At 39.8% G+C, this 20,154-nt stretch overlaps 1 protein-coding gene and 1 long non-coding RNA gene across 4 annotated transcripts in view; one reads left to right on the top strand and one right to left on the bottom strand.

Moving 5' to 3' along the window:
* The window catches only part of adcy7 (adenylate cyclase 7), a 61,680-nt gene that overhangs the window by 18,199 nt on the left and 23,327 nt on the right, over positions 1–20,154 (top strand). For 2 of the 3 annotated variants that reach the window (XM_026173890.1, XM_026173910.1), the window contains exons 2-5: positions 10,676–11,401; positions 15,366–15,563; positions 16,809–16,970; positions 17,411–17,560. In XM_026173890.1, coding sequence (XP_026029675.1) covers positions 11,237–11,401; positions 15,366–15,563; positions 16,809–16,970; positions 17,411–17,560 — 675 coding nt within the window. In that variant the 5' untranslated portion in view covers positions 10,676–11,236. Of the gene's footprint in view, positions 1–1,731; positions 1,753–10,675; positions 11,402–15,365; positions 15,564–16,808; positions 16,971–17,410; positions 17,561–20,154 lie in introns of those variants that run through there. The other variant, XM_026173901.1, reaches the window with a different exon arrangement.
* Positions 18,298–19,427, bottom strand: LOC113025777 (uncharacterized). Its single transcript, XR_003272834.1, has 2 exons — positions 19,268–19,427; positions 18,298–18,810 (listed from the first exon to the last, which is right to left on the bottom strand). It is a non-coding gene; the product is annotated as an uncharacterized LOC113025777 (long non-coding RNA).

Raw genomic sequence — 20,154 nt, 5'->3', positions numbered from 1 at the left:
GAAACCTTGGTCAGAGATTGGGAGCTCTCTGTCATACCAAGTAACAGTTTCCATGGTGGAAATTGTTACTAACTAAGAGGTGTCTTCTTGCTTTTGAAATTTCTTTCCACACATCTCTAAACACTGTGCTGACATATTCTTGGTTTGTTGTGCATGCACTGCATGATTGTGGTTTAAGTTGATCTCAGTAGTACTGTACGAGTGTCCAATGAAACATGTTTCCACAAGAGTTTTTTCAGTCTAGAAAGAAGTTGACTATAATTAGTTAAATCATGAACTTCTAGCTAGAATGATCTGTAAAAATGGGTATTATTTGCCAGTAGAATTGCATTAATATCAAAACCTACAAAATGGTAAACAAAACTGTAAAACGATTCTAGTGCAGCACATAATGCAAGTATAAGCTGGCCCCTTCCAAGTTGTAATTTAAAATTGTACTGTAAATGTACTGGTGGTTATAGCAAGAGCAGTAGATGATGCCAATTTAACTCTTTTACTTGATTTGGCTTCAAGGTTGTGTGTGTGTGTGTGTGTGTGTGTGTGTGTGTGTGTCTGTCAAGCTTTAGTTACATTGTTTGTTCAACCTTTTTTATTTGTTAATAAATTGTGATTGGCTGATTCACCCTGTGGACTGAATGGGACAGCTCCCAGTTAACCTGTCAGACATGATTTGGCGTTTACCATTGGGCTACTGTTTATGTCAGTCCTATATTCTTTATTAAAGCCATTGCATATTTATATTTCCTTTTTACCTCACTCCTTTTCATCTTTCTCATAGTGATCCATCAGCACCTGTTTGGGGAACATCATTTTGACCTAATAATTTCTTTGCCTACTAGCTTCACAGCTGACAGTACTTCCTGTCAAAGCTCCTGCCAAAAACAACCAGCAAGAAATAGCAGCTGTATTAGCATGCTACGTTTTTGAGGTGTATGCTATATGCAAACTTTAGTCATATGAGTCTAGAAGTCTCTTTTTATATCAGCAGGCTTTGTGTGGGATTTTAGACCTTCAGCTTTCAGGTCACATGTGCATTCACTTTCATTGTTATTATCCCTTTGAACTTGCCTTCAGATAGACATTAAATCTGTACTGTACATAGCACCACAGCTGTGGCTCTTACCTTTCCTTGTACTTTGCAGTAATGTGATTTCTGTGTGTGAATAGAACCAACTACAGACTAATGTAGAACCGATCTAGAACGAGACCTTTTCAATAAAAAAACAAACAAAATCAGACAGTTTCTCATAGAAGGTGTGTGTTGCTTTAGTTTAAAGGTGATGGGTACATATCAAAGGCTTACTGTCATGGTCTCAGGCCATGTGGGCCCAGTATTCTCAGTTTTTGTATGTTTTGTATTTCATTCCCTAGTCATGCCTTGGTTCCTAGGATTATTTAGTTATGATGATCCTTATTTGGTTACCTCCTGTGTGCCCCTGTGTATCTGTGAGCCCTCGTCTCTCCTTGTGTTTTATTCTATGTTTTCCCCAGCCCGTTATGTCTGTGTCCTCCCCGTGCTCTCTCCCCTCCTGTTTGAACCTCTGTACTTCCTGTTTTACTTTGGGACTCCCGCACCTGTATACGACATGTTATGTTCACCCCGCCCTGTCTCGTTATAATTATCAGTGTCACCTGTGTTCCCCATGTGCTCCCACTTCCCTCGTTAACCCTCTGTGTATTTATGTCTGCGTCTCTCTCAGTTCTGTGTCGCGTTCTCCCTCATGCTGTGTGTGATTCTCCCTGTGTTTCTTGGTGAGCTTTATATTTAGTTTTCCCAGTTTAGTTTTGTATTACCCGTGATCTGCCTTTCCAGCAATAAAGCTGTGATTTTGAGTTTATCCCCTGAGTCCGTGGGTTTGCATTTTGGGTCCTCATCCTGCCTGCCACACAGCGAGCCATGACACTTACAGTACATATTTGTTTAGCTAGCTATGGTTTTCATATCTACAATATCTCTCTATTGGTAGATTAGCTTAGTCAGAGCATGTAACTCAAATGTGCTACTGTAAAGTAACAAATAGTCATGTTCAGCTGCATGTTAACACGTGTCTGATTAGCCAGTCACATGTTAGCAACTCGGTGCATTTAGACATGTAGAAATGGTCAAAATAACCTGCTGAAGTTCAAACTAAGGATCTGGGGAAAATGGTGATGAGGTGACTCTGAATGTGTCATTGTTGTTGGTGACTGACAGGCTGGTCTGAGTATTTCAGAAACTGCTGATCTACTGGGATTTTTCCCGCACAGCCATGTCTGCGATGATTTGCAGAGACCGGTCCAAAAAAAGGGAAATGAGCAGCAGTTCTGCCGTCTTCATGCTAGAGGTCAAAGGAGAATGGTCAGACTCCTTTGAGCAAATAGGAAGGAAATGGTAACTTAAAACGTACTAATTACAAACAGTATGAAGAACGGCATTGCTGAACACACTACATGTCAAACCTTCAGGCAGATTGGCTACAGCAACAGAAGAGCACACTAGGTGCCCCTCATGTCAGTTAAGAGCAGGAAACTGATGCATTTCACACGGGCGCGCTAAAGTTGAATAACAGAAGATTGGAAAAACTTTGTCACAGTTTGGTGTATAGAACATGAAAGCACAAATCCATCGTGACTTGTGTCAACAATTCACGCTGCTGCTGCTACTGCTGCTGCTGCTGGTGTAATGGTGTGGAGATATTTTCTTGACACGCTTAATAGCAGCTGTTGCTCACCATGTCTTTATGACCACAGTGTACCCCTCTTCTAATGGCTGCTGGATATCCAGCTGGAGAATGTGCCATGTCACATAGGCAAAATTATCTCGAATGTATTTTTGGAACATGAGTTCATTGTATTCAAATGACTCCACACTCATGAGGTGGAGATTCACATATTGGATGTGCAGCTGACAAACTTTGTCATCATATCAATACGAACCAAAACCTCCAAGGAATGTTTCCAGCACCTTGTTGAATCTGTCATGTATAATTAAGGCTGAACGAGTTCCAGCCTGGCACTGGAAAAGTGTACATAATGAAGTGGCTGGTGAGTGCATGTGTAGGTACTGTATATCATATTTTGATGCAGAAACTCCACCACTGCAGGAATGTGATAAGTACAATATAGAAAGATTAGTGTGTTTATAGAAAAAAATTTCCTGGGACTACTGACAGACTCTTTCAAAACAAAGATTGTCATCAGTCTGGGGTGTGCCCAAAGAAAAACAAACACATGCATGTACGGCTCAGCTGAAGCAAACATTTACCCGTCTTCTTTCTGCTACTATTGTGTAATGGATACTATGTAATTGTACTGTTTGTTTGTGTTGTGTTGAGACCCATTTACCACAACTTGTTTTCAATGTGGAACAAGACATCAACCCACTAAACAAACATTCACAAGCAAATATTGAGAATCTAAAATATTTTCATGCACACAGTATGGATGCATATAGTGCAGTTCCACTGAAACCTCTGCATAAATGTAAATGTTTTACATCTAGTGTATCTGTTAGCAAGTTTTATCCAATATGAACGAATCGCAGAAGACATGTCTCTGATGTTTTTCCATCTTTTGGTGACCCTGTCTCAGGATCCTGGCCAGACATGACCGATGACAGATGAGGGTGTGGTGTGGCACATCTCACACATGCACACCAGCAGAGTGTCGTTTTTATTAGAGCACTCCAAGAATTTGATTATAACCAAAGGCCTTGCATTTCTGGCAGTTTCAGGATTGACCTCCATTGTCTGTACTTCCCAGAGATAATAGAAGATGTCATCCAGTACATTTTCCCCAAATGCCCGGAAATCTTTGCTTCTGTGGCCACACAGAAGAGCGTTGTAGGCTGGGTTTACTCATGTATACCCATGTGAAAGCTTTAGTAATGTTTTACTCGTTATCCACTCATAGTTAAAGGACGTTCAGACTCCTCAGTGGCTTGCTGGTAAAATGAAAGAAAACCAGCGCATTCATGTATGAATGCACATTATAAATTATGAACACAGTTAAAACAAGACTAGTTACAACAGTAGATTAGTAGATTGTAGAAAACATGCACCAGATGGCCCTGTCAGCAGACAGAGCTTTATGGTAGCCTGGAAAATTACCATCACCGTGTTGATCTGAAGCTGTCTCCCATTTCTGTTGGAGTAGCTCTGCATGATATCCACGGTAGGTTTTGTTTCGCTGTGTAAACAGCTCTCCTCTCTGCTAGATGCAGATGTTGAGATTTCTCTTTGAGTGGTAATGCCGGTAGTAAGCTGGCTGGCGTACTAAGGGATAATTATGGTTTTCTTATTGGTGGCGGCAGCGGTGGTGGTGGGGAAATGGGCTGGTGCATACAGAGGGTTCCTTCTGCTACAGATTTACAGGATGGAGCCTGTCTGGTTATGAAACGTGACATGGGGATGTGGCTGGCTATACCAGCTGGAAACAATGGTCTCTCTCACCGTATAGCATTCTTTCCACTCTTTCTTACTAAACTTTCTCTACAAATTACATGTTTTTGGGAAACAAAACCTTCCACAAAGGTCATCTCACATTGTGCGTCATCAATCTTATATATGTTGAAAGCACAAGTACAAATATTGAACGGGGTCAAATGGCTACAGTAACATTTGTAATCAACAAACAGCCTCACAACATGTATAGTTCAGATAGGTAGATATTTTTTATTAAATATGAAGAGCTGTGAAGTTTTCTAAAGATTTCTCCCTTTCGTTGGGTCTACAGGTGTTTTCCCAATCCATAATGCATATGAGAAGGAAATGGCTTAGACAAATTCAATCAGTGCTTTCCCAGGATTGGATTTGGACGATGGTTGATATGTTTAGATGTAAATTCTATGCTTCTTTAAATCAATAAGCTCCTCGTTGGAGTGCTCTTTGTGTCAAGCAGAAAAATTGGTGACTTGGGCTCAGTTTGTGGAAGCAAATGTGAAACAGTCGAGCAGCAGCAGCCAGCTTCCGAGCACGTGGTGTTTTCGCTTGCACTTCCTGTATTTATTATCAGCAACAGCATTTAAAGCTTAAATCATTGCTGAAATAGCATCCTGCTAATATTGTTAAGGGTCAGCAGCTCCCTCTGGTCAACATGGTTAATTTAATACCAGTAGACAGTACTGGGAGGAGAGTTGGAGATATGGAAAAGGACAAAACCTAATCTAATATGCTGGTTGCATTTCTGTACATACATAAGTCATCAGTTTATGTAAAGGTGTACAGGCAATGTCCTCCACAATTACAAAGGTAGCCCACCCCTAACCTACCCCTGTCCTGACTGGGATAAACCTTGTTCCATGTACTGACTGAAATATGATAGTATTAATCATAATTGATTATGCCTTGATTATGGCGCTCGGAGCAAGTCATTCAGGACATTCAAGCACTTCATGTTACTACACACTGTTACTCTCTGTTTAGGTTTGGTAACATCTGGTTTAAATTCAGGATTCAGGCACAGTTTACATTAGATTTCTAGCTACAGACAGAGCAATCATTTATATTAACTGACAGAGTAGATTTATCTATCTCTCTATCTGGTGCAACGATACACAAAATTCACGGTTCGGTTCGATACTTTGGTGCCACGGTTCGATACTTTTTTCGATACAAAAAAATGTTCATGCCTTTTTAATTTGTCATTTATTAAAATTATAAATATATATTTTAACTCAGAAGTACAGTTTTTAAATTTAATGTTGCTGAAACAACAAAATAATTTTTAAAAAAATCTATCTGATCGAGAAATCACTCATCTTTGGAAAAGAGAGTTTATTACAGAGAAATGGATCTTTCCAAAATAAAAGCTATACTATCCGCTTCTTCTGGGCTATATTCTCAGCAGCATATTAAACATATCAGGTCCCCATAAGGAGCATTGTGTGTGTGTGTGTGTGTATGTGTGTGTATATATATGGCTGAAAATGAAATCAGCGATAGTTCCTAAATATATAAATTTGCTTTTAGTAAATTTTTGTGCAGAAGTGTACAAAAGTAAAGTGCAGCATTGAGATTTGCAAATTAGAGGGTCATGTTTAGATATGTGTGACTTAAATTCTTGGTAATACTAAGCGAGCTCTGTCAGGTGCCTCGGGTTGATATGCCCTTTACCCACATCACCTTTAACCCTGACTCTGTAGAGCATGGGTTGAAAAATGCGGTTGTCTGTCTTTAACGGAGGTCACTCTTTGTCCCTTTTTTGTCCAAGCTTATTGAATACCAACACAAAGGCGACCATAAAAGCAGAGTAGTTTTCTTTTGGAATGAGGCCTGCCTGTTTGCTCTCCATAAAAAGGATTCGAATGGGCTTATGCTTGGTGATGATTCAACTAGATCAGATAACATTGGCTTATTTCCAATGAGGTGATTACTTAGCATAAATAGAATAGATTGACCATTTCTGGGCAGCGCTCAAGCATACAATTTGAAATCATCAATGAAGAATTCACGCCCTTTCAGTCAGACTCTGAAAGTAAGAATTTAATGGGCTAAAGCACAGAGCCAAAACAGATTGTGTCAAGGTCTAAAAATCCAGGCGCTGCACTGTATCTAGTCGCTTGACAGGACACCTCTAGTTGCTTCCTGTTAGGCTCCTGGTGTTTTTGGCTACCCAGCAGATACTTACTCCTGCTTTGTTTCCCGAGAGGCTGAAGATGTCATTCTGCTGCTTAACAGACTGCTGGTACACAACATACGAAAAGTATCCGTGAGTCAATATGGAGAAAGGATGTCAAACAAGTGGTCTCGCAGCCCCAGCTAGCTTTCCTGTCCCTGGTTTGGTGATGCAGAGCTAAGACAGTAGTGATTTTTTTATTTTTTTGTATTTTAGATCCGGACAAGTCATTAAGATTTTGTAACTAAGCAATAGTAATTTAAAACTGTACAGGTGAAGGGTCGTCAGCATGATAAATAATAACAGTAGACTCAGAATGTGGGACAGCTGACAGGTATTACTAAATATCACTTATTGTTCTTAAGCATCTCAGTTTGTTTGTCGTCTGTTTTGTAAATGAATCACTCATTAAATATGAGAACATGACAGATCACCTGTAGTGGCTTATATTCTTTACATTCATTGGACTGTGCTCTGTGAATATGTCCTCAGGCTGTTAATACAGAGGTCTGCTGGAACTTCCTCAATCATTCGAGAGCTACCTGGATGTTAGCCTGGAATCATGCATAAGCAGTCAGTTTTATGTGTGACACATCAACATAATCTTTGCTCATTGCCTTGTGCCATCCTCTGGATTTGCCTTACAAATCCAGAAAATGAAAATGAGAATCAAGTTTAAGGGTTTTTATTTATTTTTTTGCAAAGGCAGGTGTATGTTAGTGTAACTTTTTCATTTTAGTCACATACACATATGATGGTTACCACACTTGTCATAGTCATTGTCTTTTCTTCTGGAACTATCCGTTTTGAGAGCTCCCAGTCATCTCACCCTCCCTTTTCCTTGACTCCAGGACCTATACTTCCTACTGCTCAGAAGCAAGCACACAGTGACGTTGGTTGGTTTTGTATGGCTGCTGTTCGAGGATTCAGTGACGCCAATTTACAAGGGTGCTATGTGATCCTTTCATTTGCCAGGCTTTTATAGTGAAAGGCCTGGCAGTCAGTGCAGCAGTTTCAATCCTACTTGCTGAGAGACTCCGCTCTATTGAGGCATACAGCCCTGTGTGTTGTCCCAGCTCCATGCCACAGAGCAGCCACAGGTTTGATGGTTCTGCTTTTTTGCTATGGTTACTTTAGAGTTGAAGTATAAAAAGCAGTGTAAGAGTCAGGCCCTAGAGCTTTGACATGTGGTCAATGAGAGTCTTTGCAGTGTGGATTGGTTACCTACAGACTAGACAAACCCATTAAATACATAAGACAATGGGTCATCCTTTCATCAGTGATTGAAGTTTTGTTTTTGTTTTTTAAATTTCTTTCCTTGTGTGCGGTCATTGAGGGGGGAAAATGGAGCTTATTGGCTTTGTTCTCCATTTGCACTTCAGGCTTTTCTCTGCTTGTGTTTAGATTTTCCACTTAAATTCTAAGAGCCAATAAAATCATCTCTTAACAGGTTTAAACTAAATTCCTTCTAATCTCCTCTATTGGTAAATCTAAAAATAAGTTTTAAAAAGCCTCTTTCCCCACAAATTATACTTTTACTAGACAATTATGGCTTCTTTTACAGCTTAGTCCAGGAAGCCAACACGAACATCTCTTCTCACTCCACCAGTCCCATGAACAAATCTTATGGATAAGCCAAAAACAGGTCTACTTTCCTGTGTCTTTAGTACAGTTTAAAAAGAAAAACTGCTGAATGTTATTTTTTTTTCACTTCACTGTATAGTTTGTTATATAGGAAGATATATTGCCAGATGGCAAATAGAAGGACTGCGAGTCCATTGATAGGTAGTGTCCTTGAGATCTAGTGTAGGTATAATAGCTCCCTTGTTCCCTCGTAGACACACTGTCTGGACTGTTTCACTTCACTTTAAACTGCTTCATGTGTTAAATTATCTCATAATGCGCTAAATTGCACTCCTCTTGAATTCCCTATCTTTTCATCAGGTGTTATCACAAGTTTATTTGATGTTTTGCACCATCGGTTCAGTGTTTTTACCCACGCATGTCAAGTTTCCATGCATGTGATCATAAAGGTATATATAACTGACATGCTCATTCCCCATTTATAGACATTTATGTTTATAGGATGTGCTTACAGTTGTTCCCGTGTTTAAGGTCTAGACATGGTATTTAGTGGTTATGTGGAGTAAATTAATCCTACAGGGTCAACAGCCACTAAACATCTACTCAGGGTTCCCTTCTTGCAGGCCAGCTGGTTCCTACTGATGCAATTGGAGGTCTTGAGCCCCCACTATGCACTTTATTTTACCTCCCTGCTCACCCTGTTGCTTTTACCGCCCTCAGTGTCGGCTGAGTGTTATTTGAGGCTGGGGAGAGCCAGCTAGAAGATGTTGTGTCCAGCAGCAGGGGTGAAAGGGAGAGTTCAAAGTGGCTGTAAACTTCCATTGGACCAGTTCTCACAGTACTTATTGTGGCAGTGCATTTTATTACTACAACGCTGAAGGATTGCGGCTGACTCTTCACCTACACGCAGTGTTATAGGTGTCCTGTCTTTTTTTTTTTTCTCTCTGCCTTACTCTTCCCTCAGCTCTTTTTATGGCACATGGCATCCGCTTCAGTTGCTATGCGAGAGACAAGTATGAAGTGGTGTCTTCCACACACTGCACACTGGGGCAATGATATAAGCAAGTGGAGGAAATGAGGTTTCTATTAACAGTGGTGTGAAGTTCAAACTGCTTCTATTGAGCTTCAGGACAGCACCTTCTCGTTCTGTTGCTTAGAAATGGACAACAACGTGCAAATTCTCCCCTTTGTATTTTATTTCATTTTTTTGATTTTTTTTTTTTGTATTATTTTTTGAGGAATTTAATTTCAAATGTCAGCTTTTAGAAGTATTATGTTAAATTTTGTCAAAACGATGGTCAGTTGCTCTCTTTGGTTTTTAGCATATGGTTGTGAGGACCTCAGCTCAAATGTTTTCTTCAAAAGTAGAGCAGGTATTTAGGCCATGTTCTGGTTTACATGCGGACAGTTATAGGAAGCATAAATTTGTGCTTTGTCTGCTTTTGTTACTGGAAGCTGAGCTGTAGCTGTCTGGCTCTTTAGTTTGTTTGTTGAGCAGGCATGCGAGAGAAATAATTTGCATAACTGTACAGGAGCTCAGAAGCTTGTATTATTCAGTTAATGTGACCACTGTGGTCATCCATATGGCTGCTTCCTGTAAAACTTAGAAACACTGGTGTAATCACAAATTCTAAAGAGATCAGGCGTAAATTTGATCCGTATTGAAAACGTTATTTTAGGTGTTGTAAAAGCAGCTCAACAATTCATGTAGTAGACCTCCACAAGAAGTTGTTAAAATAAAAATATGCTAGACATGCTGCATTTGGCAGAGTAGAAAATGTTTTGGGAAGAGGTCAGAGTGACACGTGAGGACGTTTGGTTCGTATCCAGAATAATGCAATTATAAAAAATTGAGAAAAAAAAATTAATAAACCCGACACTTATGAGCTCTGAGAAGCTAAAAGCAGTGTTTTGCAAAAAATAAAAAAACAGAGACCAAACGTTGCTTACTTGAAGAAAAGAAATAATATCGAACCTTCCCTTAGAATCCATTCAGCCATCCGTCCATAATTTTTGGCTTATCCAGTTCTGGGTCCCAGTGGAGTTGGAGCCTCCCCACCTGTCACACAGCGACTGTCCCAGTTGTCAAAGGTTAATTTCTCCTAGAATGAAAAATGAAAAATATTTAAAACCATCTGGATCTTTGATTCAGATCTAACAGAAAGTTGATCAGAAGAGAGCCAGGATCCTGCACATAGCAGACAGGGTTTTTTATGCATAGATTTTACACAAGTATGAGAGTTCAGGTGTGAGTAAACCTGTGCTCTGTGACTGATTTGGATATCTCTTTATGAGCCCATAAAGTGCCTGACTATTTGTTCCCTTGTGTGTAGTGTAAAGCATATGAAAAAGCCCTTAAAATCAATTGAGCCTTAATTTTTTTGCCATGTTTTATATGAAACCTGTGTTCGTTTTGTGATTTTGTGTGTGTGATTTTGAAAATCTTTATCATTTTCTTTTTTCTCTTTCCTTTGTCTTGCCTTCTTCCATCCTTCAGGTGCCTTGCAGGACTGGAGTTCCCGACCTCTGTGCTGAGTTAAATCCTAAATCCTGGTGGGATCACGACTGACCTTTGTTGCTCCGTCATCGGCTCCTGTTTCCCTCCCGCTCTTCTTCCAAACTTCTCTCCTCCCCTTTCTTAAACTCTGTTCCCCTCCTCCTCTGTGTCTGTCGTTCCCGGGCTTATTACTCACTGAAGGGAGCAGCACAGTAGCTGGCAAAGGATGAAGCGGGTCTGCCTGCCAACACCAGACAGAGGATAGAAGCCACAAAAGGACTAGCAAGGGGGGCAAGAGAGGCCAAGAGGAAGAGAGACTGAGAAGAAATCTATCAGAGAGAACCACAACGAAAGTGTGAGAAGCAACAACAATCAAGATGCCTCGCCGGAAAGACAGAAGTTTCATCAGCTAGGAAGGTGCCACTAGCAGATCTATAACTCTGAACATTTTTTTAAACAAACTTCTAACCTGCACACACAAAAATAAGTTGTGGAGACAGATGCTCCTACCCTCTGGAGTCCTTGTTAACACCTGCTATGCCTCTGTAAAAAGTGTTAGCCATGCCAGCCAAGGGAAAGTACCTGTTGAATGACCAGGAGCTCAGAAATGAGGCACTCTACCGCAAATACTCCTGCATCAGCCAGTATCAGCCGCTGGTACTCCTGCTGGGCCTCTCCATGCTCTGCTGTGTAATTCTCCTTATTCTGTTCTTTGCCCTCCGATTGGTGAGTTTTAACATACACATTTGTTTAAAAGTTACACTGACTGCAAACACTGGAAAGCATTATACCTTTTAAATATGAATCCCAGTCTGTGATTTTTAACAATACAGTGATTATATTCATGACCTCTGAGGCAGAGGAGGGGAGTCATTGGAAATGATCAATAGTTCTTTTGAATTCCTTCATGTGACTAATCTTTGGGCTTCAACTGCATAAAAGGTATTAATTGGTATTAAAATGTCTTAAGTCAGTTTTTCATATACTAAGATATGGGCACCTGGGTTTTATTAATTGTACTTGACATTATAATTTAAATCCTCCAAAATATGATTGCTAGGTTGCACTGTTGAGTCATGAAAATTGGCTCCTTTGCCAAGATTTTACCCAACAGCTGAATCCAGCATGCAGGTTTTCAGCCACACGTGGTGCATTTTGTGTGCAAAGTGTTTCCGGTGTGGCACAGTAGGAATCAAGAAAGTGGAATCCAGTGCAAGTTCCAGTTCAAGTAATTCTTGCAAAGTAGCTTGACTAGATTAGATTAAATCACCAAATATGCTATAAACTTACTGGAACTCAGATTGTTGTTGTTTTTTAAATCAGCCTTACTGATTTGCCTATCTAGGAATAATGCAGTGAGTGTAAGGAATAACTGAATTTCTGAAAATTGGTAGCCTCCATAAACTGTTGTATAACAATTAAATTGAAAAAAAAAAAATGCAAAATGCACAACCTGACTTTCACAGCATGGTTTCTTATGACAATGGCACCAAGATGCTACACATAAACAGCAGCTCTTGTAGTCATAAACTCAGTTTTTCTACCTGGCATTTTCCTTTTAATTGATGAAAATATGTTAGAAAAGCAAATTAAAGAAATCACTCATCCAAGACAGTATGCAGTTAATAATTAAGATGCTCTAGATTCAGCTTGGTTCAAGTGTTGTTTTAAGGCACGTCTTAGAAGATGTTTATTATTTAGTCAAGGAAAGAACCTGCTGAGCCAACATACAAACACACCTGCAGTTTTCCTGCTTTTTGCATCACTGTTAGTTTTTATTGCTAGGTGACACAAATTGCTGTTGCAAGTATTGACGTGCACCAACGATGAAACATCATTTATGTTTCTTTGAGAGTTATTTTAAAGACCTACAGACCTGTCACATCCTGCTTTAACGATGATAAGTTTTAGTTAGTCGATTGGTGTTTGGGGGAGAGATTTGGCACATTAGGACAGCAGCAGTAGCGTGCTGTGTTATGAAGCAGGATGTGGCTGGATGTTCAGTTTGAAACCTTAGGTCACCAGTGAAAATGTGGGAGAAAAAAACAACACTCCTCTATTTTGATAGCTGCTTGAATAAAGCACTGTGGGTACAGATGTAGAGGAGTGTGAATGAGTGAGTGATTGTGTAACTGTTTTGATGTGAAGGAGGATGTATCTGAAGTAGGCATGAATATGGGGAATGCAAATTTCAGTTTCAAGATTATATAAGGTTATAATGTTTTTGTGCAGGAAACAGCGTGAAGTGTATGTTGTCTCAGTGTCTCGTTTATCCACAGAGAGATGTGAGGTCAAGGTTGGCTAGAGAGGGCTCAGAAATACTTGCGTTTAGTTCCTTTTTTCCTCTGAGGCACGTTCTCTCTGTTAATTGTTTTACCCAGCAGTTAAAACTTGCATCAACTTTGTTGGAGATTTGAATAGAATAAAACAAATCAAGAGAAAACTAAGACATGCAGTAAAATGTTTAAAACAATGCAGCTGTCAGAGCACAGCGACTGCAATTGTGCTTCCTACCGTGACAAGAAAAGACATGTATTCATTGAGTTCTGCTGTTCAGCGGCATGCTGTTGATTTTTGGCATGATGGCAGGCAGCTGCTACAGCTTCTGTCACCGTAGCTTATATTACTTTCTCCTGCTGGAAAAATCATTTTAACCTTCCTTATATTGTGTTGCTGCAGTCTTTTTGGCACACTCCTTTTTTTCATGTCTCTCTCAAACATTGGTTCCATCACTCTTGTATCCACTTTACACACATTCACGCTCGCACGTCCATGTTGGTAACATGTAGCTTCTCATTTGGATTTCAAAATATGTAAAATCTATTCACACCTTCAGCAATCCCCTGGCATACCATTACACACTCCTTTTTTTTCTGTCCTCTCTTCTGCGCATGCAGTTGCCAGGGGTACAAAGGAGTTAAGAGAAAATGTTGGGTTGGAGCTTGTATAACACTTATTAAATGCAAAGGAGGGGCACAGTGTCGCTTAGGGGGTGGCCATCAATGTCAGGCAGTCACTTTCGACTTATGTAACTCTTCTTTAGTCGTGGATATTGGATGATAAATGAAGGAAAAACTAGAGAAAACTGGCATTAAAAGTGTGTCTTCTAACACCTGTCTCGGGTCCTGATTGCCTGGAAGGTTCTTTAAATTTTATCCAAATACAATGGCTATAGCATGTATAATAACACTCTTAGACCTAAATATGTAACTCCTATAAATGCATTCACTGTGGCCTTGAAACCTGCTTTTGCTGTCTCCATATAGTTGCTTTCATTTTTATTAAACTTACTGCAAAACGCCCCTTTTTCGAATGTCAGTGATGATGCTGAATCACAGAAATAAAAGTCAGAATGATCAGTGCAAAGTCTCACAGAACTTTAAACACCCTGGCTAGTTTTGTGTGATTCCCCCCCCCCCCCCCCCCCCCCCCCCTTGGTGTGCCACATGTTAAACATTAAAGCCGTATCTGCTCACGTGGATTTCTCCGCAGCTGAAACGAAGTAATTGTGCTTTTGCTGCCGTCAGAAAGGTTTTGTCAAGACTCGCATCTACACGGGGAGCGGAAAATGCTTTAGTTGAGATCTGGCCTTTTCCAGTGCTGCCATGGTAACCAGAAAGATCAACATACAATGCAGAGATGGCCTTCTCCGCTCAGAGATCTATTGACTCTGACTTTGTGCGTCTGTCTCACTCCTGAGCGCTCTTTTAACCCCTTACTTTCTCTTGTGTCCTCCCTCCAACACCTACTCTCTCTCCCAGTTAACGCCAAGGCAATCACACATCATGTGCACACATCGACGAACTGCTGTTCTCATGCATGTAATTACCTACGCTTTTGATACACAAACACACACACAAAAACGCTCTTCTTTTCACAAATGCATTCTTTTTTTCCCCCCCTTTTGTGCCAGCTTCTCACTGTGCAGTAACTCAATTAGGAAGATGTTGACCTGGAGGCAACAGCACATGAAGCAGAGACAACTGTGAATAAAAACACGCAGTAATCTCACATAGGCCTTTGTTCTCAGGAGCATTTTATGTTGATTTTTTTATTTTATTTTTTTACCTTCAGCTTCAACTGCAGTGTACGAGTTCACCAACAATACAAAAATTATTGAGCTGCTCGTTAAAATATTTTTTAAAAAGTATATAAGTAGACTCTACAGTACATGCAAGCAGGTGAAAATATAGATTTTTCACACAAAATTTACAAATACTTCACATTATTGGCAAAATCCATAATGTTTGCTTTTCATCTTGTGGGAAATAAAGGTGGTTATTGCAGGAAGTGCTATTATTAGTTGCGCTTCTTCATACTAGATGGCTAACATAGTTCTTCTGCCACTGATACACCTGTGGCCCATGCACAAATGTAGCTACTGACAGCTACTGACCTGAAACTTGCCTTATAATGTGTTTAAATACTAGCAGCTGTCTCTTGTTAAATCTGACTGTAAATACTTGTGATATAACTTATGTTATACAGCAGTCCTCTGTGGAAAAACCTCTGCTTCAGTTGAGCAAACTTCCAAGATGTTATCTAAACAATATGTTGTAATTTAAACCTTGGAAACCTGGTTGAGGATAAGGTGTTGATCATCTTCAACCAGGCTTGAAAGACACTGAGCAACCCTGTAAGAGTTTAACAAATTGTGTTTTTATTTTTCTCTCCCTGGCTTCTGTTATAGGGAGCCGACAAACATTATGTCTTTGTGAGTGTGGTGAGCGCCAGCCTGTGTGTGTTCCTAGCTGTGTTTGTGCTGGTGTGTACAGACGTACTCGCACAGCGATGGAGGCGTCTGCTAGGCCTGATTGTATGGGCAACACACCTCACCTTGGGCTACACCTTCATCTTCAGTGGACCTATTGTCTTACCTTGGGACCAGGTAACTTCACTTTACAGCAGAGTTTAAACTGAAGTAATGCAAGCCTTTTCCAGAGGCAAAAATCTTGGGAAGCTGTGTAAAATGTACACAAATACTTAAATCATTTAGTCCTGAAAACCATATATTTGCTAGAAAAACTACAAACACAATACACTGAATGGTAGAAATAAAAATTTAAAAATCAATTTTTCCACTTATCCACTTTTTCCTGCTTGTCCAATCGAGGGCTGCAGCTTAGCACAGGCACCATTCAGACTTACATTTTACCTGCGACCAATATAGAATTGCCACTTTAACTATCTTTCGACTGTGAAAGGAAGCCAGAGTAGTTTTAGAGAACCCCCAGAGGCACCTACACAGAAGTACACATTGGATTCAAACCCAGGACCTTACGCTTATTTTAAATTTCAGGGACGAGGTATGTTTCCCACTGTGTTGGATTTGTCCTTCTCCTTTATTTATTTTTTTCATCGAGGTGGTCGGCTCCTCAACACCTGAAGCCCTCCCTTCTGTTGCTGGGTTTTGTAATGTCCCAAACATTATCAGTGGGTAACAGGCCTGGACTGCAGGCATCGGTTTTATATCTGACTCTCTGCTACAAACCAAGGCTGTTAAGAAATATATGGAAATTTTTTGACAGTCTTTTTCTTGAAAATGTCATAAGTTTAACAACCTTTTCCTGGCATCTTTTATATTGTTGTGCATTAATGGTGCTCTCTTACTTGTGTACTGTTAACAACCCATATGGTCCCTGTCCTCTTTAGACCGGTGTGCGTCACTGATGCTTTCCAAAAGTAAATTTCAGACCACAGGGCAGGTTTTCACTTTGCCTCCATCCATCTTAAGTGAACTTATGCCTAGGTTGACTTTACTGGTGTTTGTTTAGAGAGTTATTCTTTGCATAACTGATTTTGAATCTCCATTAGTGGTTGCAGGGACTGTGCAGTGCTATGTGAGATCAAGAACATCATGGACATTCAATATTAGCTTTTGTTTTTTTTGTTTCTGCATGTAGTATAGTTCCATTTAGAAGAAAAAAATGATGAATATTTATACTTTCTAATTCTCACCAAGTTGCTGGTTTGGTTGCGTAAAACGGATTTTTTTTTCTTCTCATAAATCTTCTACAGCTTAGCTGTGAAATGTCTTTTAGCTTTGGATCTGTGACTAAACACCAGATGATGTAATTGTTCCAAAAACTAGGAATGATTTGAAATGACTCAGTCCTTTCCTATATGTTCCCAGGTGCCTTTATTCCTCTTCATCATCTTCTCTGTATACACAATGCTGCCATTCCAGATGAAGGACGCTGTAGTGCTGAGCATCATTTCCTCTCTGTCCCACATTTTGGCCATCACGATACACCTCAAAGTTTACAGCACAGAGACCAGTTACCTTGCCAACCAGGTAAAACCATTCGAATTGTTCTAGTAATTCTAGTTCTTACTGCTTCTGTGATGTTAATCAGTCTGTGATTGTTGCTTTAGTGTGAAGAATGTGTTCAGCACTTCAGGTCAATATAATTTGTAGGAAAATGGCAAGTTGCAGTTCATAATTACAAGAACATAGGAATCCTTCAGAAAACACTGAAAACTTACAGATGTGAATCTCAGTGTGTGATGTGATGGTGTCAAAATATTGTGTTTATTACTGGCCAAGTTAAACACAAAAAAATGGACCAGTAGAAAGCCAAAGCCATTGACGTAGGAACTTGAGTATCATTAATTTGTAATGTCCCGTTCCAGCAGGCACACAGAGGTTCAGATTCATGCCTGCGTGTGTGTGTTCGTGCATAGCAAGTGTTTCAACTTGAGCTCTAACATCTGCTGCTGTGCCTCTTTCTCTAGCTCCTGTCCAACCTAGTGGTGTTTCTGTGCGGCAGTGTGGTGGGAGCCTTTCATAAAGTCCTAATGGAGAAAACCCTGAGGCAGACTTTCCAGGACACCCTGAGGTCCCTGGGAATGCGGATGAAGCTCGAGATAGAAAAGAGACAACAGGTAATACAGTGGCTTTCATTGTGTGGCATGCATGCTTTAATGTGTGTTGTATGAAAATTTGTTTCTGCAAATAGGTCTGCAGTGCAATGACTGGATAAAGAGTGGCTTGGGTAACGTGGTGCTTTATCATGAGATTTCACAGTTTTTGTCTATATTTTGAACCCTCACAGAATGTAAACAAACATTACAGACAAATGAAAATAGCTCATCATAATCGTTATTGCCGTACTCTTATTATTTTATTGCATTTAATTTCTGAGCTTTGCCTTTGGCTGCCCTTACGTTGACTCTTCCATGAATGTTTTCAATGGGACTACCAAATCCTTCTCAAATTAGATTTTCCTGTGATGCCTTTTAAATTACACGCATCTGTGCTGACTTCTTCTACTTCAGGAGCCTTTTTGCAACAATTTCCCCCTTTTATCATTTGTTTTGACTGTTGCTTAGTAGAGGACATAAAACATGCTGACAGGGAGGCTTCAGTGTTGCCTAGCAGGAAAAAAAAGGAATGATATAGTCGTTAACATTCAAACCTTCTCTTCTTGTTTTGAACTGTGGCTGGGAGGAGAGGGGAAGGGAGGGAGCGAGAGAAAAAGAGGAACCAATGACAATCGCACACTGTGTCAATTCCACTGGGAAAAGCCCAGTATGTTCCCCCGAAATGCTTCTTGGCAGGGTGTGAAGGACATCTAAATGATATTCAAACTGTTTGTTTATGCTCCCATGTGAAACCAACATTAATAAAATTGGTTTAATAACAATGTTTATACATGTTAAAATAAGTATCATACTAGGGATCGTTCATATACATTTTCATTCACATGTACACATTATATAAAGAATGACATTTCCAGAAGCACTTTACATACGGTCCTCTGTGCAAAGGTCCCTTTATGAGAGGTTTTTCTTTCTTTTTTTTTTTTTTTTCTTCTGATAAATATTTTCCATTGTGACTAAAAAGCAGGTGATATTGTTGCAGAGAGGAGGAAGCATGAGCGCGCACACACACACACACACACACGCGCATCTGTAAGGACTAACACATAAAATGCTTTGCCTTAGGTGAGTTCTTAACCCTCATGATCTCTCCCACATTGTTTGTGTTTAAATATTACTACATGTGGATTATTTGTTTTTACTTCGGAGTGGTAGTGACTCAGGAGGTACATCAGAGATCCACTAATCAGACGATCTGTTGTTACTGCTCCGGCTTCTCCTTTCTACATGTCGAGGTGTCCGCAATCCAGATACTGAAACAAACAAACAAATAAAAAACTTCCCATATATTTGTGTGTAGCAGCACAAGTATAATTATCATGAGAGTTTGTGTAAATGGGTGACCGTAATCTTTATGTGTAAGCTTTTTGAGTAATTAAGAAGACACAACTGTATGTTGTCTACTGTTTACACTCATTTAAATGGATGTGTGTGTTCTTACTTCTTAATTTCCCTTTAAATCAATTTGAAGAAAAAAAAAAAAAAAGAAAAAGCGTGAGTATTTGGACTAAAAAAAATGAGACTCAAAATTAATTTTCATTCTCTCAGGTCCTTGATATGTTTTGACAGCTTGGAGAGTGTCCACAAACCCTCCAGGGAAATAAGTCTTGTGACAACACACTTGGCTTTTCCAAAAAGTCAGAGACATTTCTCACATGTAAACTACTAAAGCACTAAATTTAGACACAAATCAGCTGGTATATAACATACCTTGCATGCCATGAAGTGTGGTAGTGGTATCTCTGTGCCAAGCGAGTGGAGGTTTGCCAGGTCCTGATTAGCTGAAGTAAATAAAAGGGTCCCAAAATAGAGCAATATTGTAGATCAGGGCTGCCCAATCCCGGTCCTCGAGAGCTACTATCCTGCAGCTTTTAGATGCATCCCTACTCCAACACAGCTGAATCAAATGGTTTGATTACCTCTTCAGCATGCCATCATGTTTGGCAAAGGCCTGATAACAAGCCATTCATTTGATTCAGGTGTGTGGGAACAAGGATGCATCTAAAAGCTGCAGGATGGTAGCTCTCGAGGACTGGGATTGGGCACCCCCTGTTGTAGCTTATGAAGACAATCAGTGTTGTAGCAATACAATGACGAAGTTGTTTGCGCTCCTCCCCTTTCTCGTAAAATTTCTTCTGATTCGCTGTCAGTTGCAAAAAGGTTTAACATGAGCATCCATCACTGTAATAGTATGCCTATGTATATGGCATAAAAATGTATAAATAGGTCAACTAATTTATTCATGCACAAAGAACTGCACATCAACTTTTCATTTTAATGCTTTCTGTACAAATATCTTACTCAGATCTCATGATTATTGTCATCACAATTACAAATGTTTGTCCCCTAAGTCAATTAGCAAAAAAGACTAAGTACTCTTGCTCTAGTGTTTTGAAGGATTTTTAAAATGCCAATGATACGTTTACCTCGCTGACTAAAGGAAATATATTTGAAGCACTTTGCAGTGACTTGTTGAATTAAAATATAACAAGCCTCGTCTCAGCCAGCGTAGTCAGATGATGTAATCTGCCGCCCTTCATATGATGTGAGAAGGGATTAATCATTTCTTTGGAAGTCAGATTTGTGTCTTAATGAAG

The sequence above is a fragment of the Astatotilapia calliptera genome, chromosome 1, assembly GCF_900246225.1.
Source record: "Astatotilapia calliptera chromosome 1, fAstCal1.2, whole genome shotgun sequence".
NCBI lineage: Eukaryota > Metazoa > Chordata > Actinopteri > Cichliformes > Cichlidae > Astatotilapia > Astatotilapia calliptera.
The sequence above is the reverse complement of the archived record's forward strand: the minus strand, read 5'-3'. Positions and strand labels throughout refer to the sequence as shown.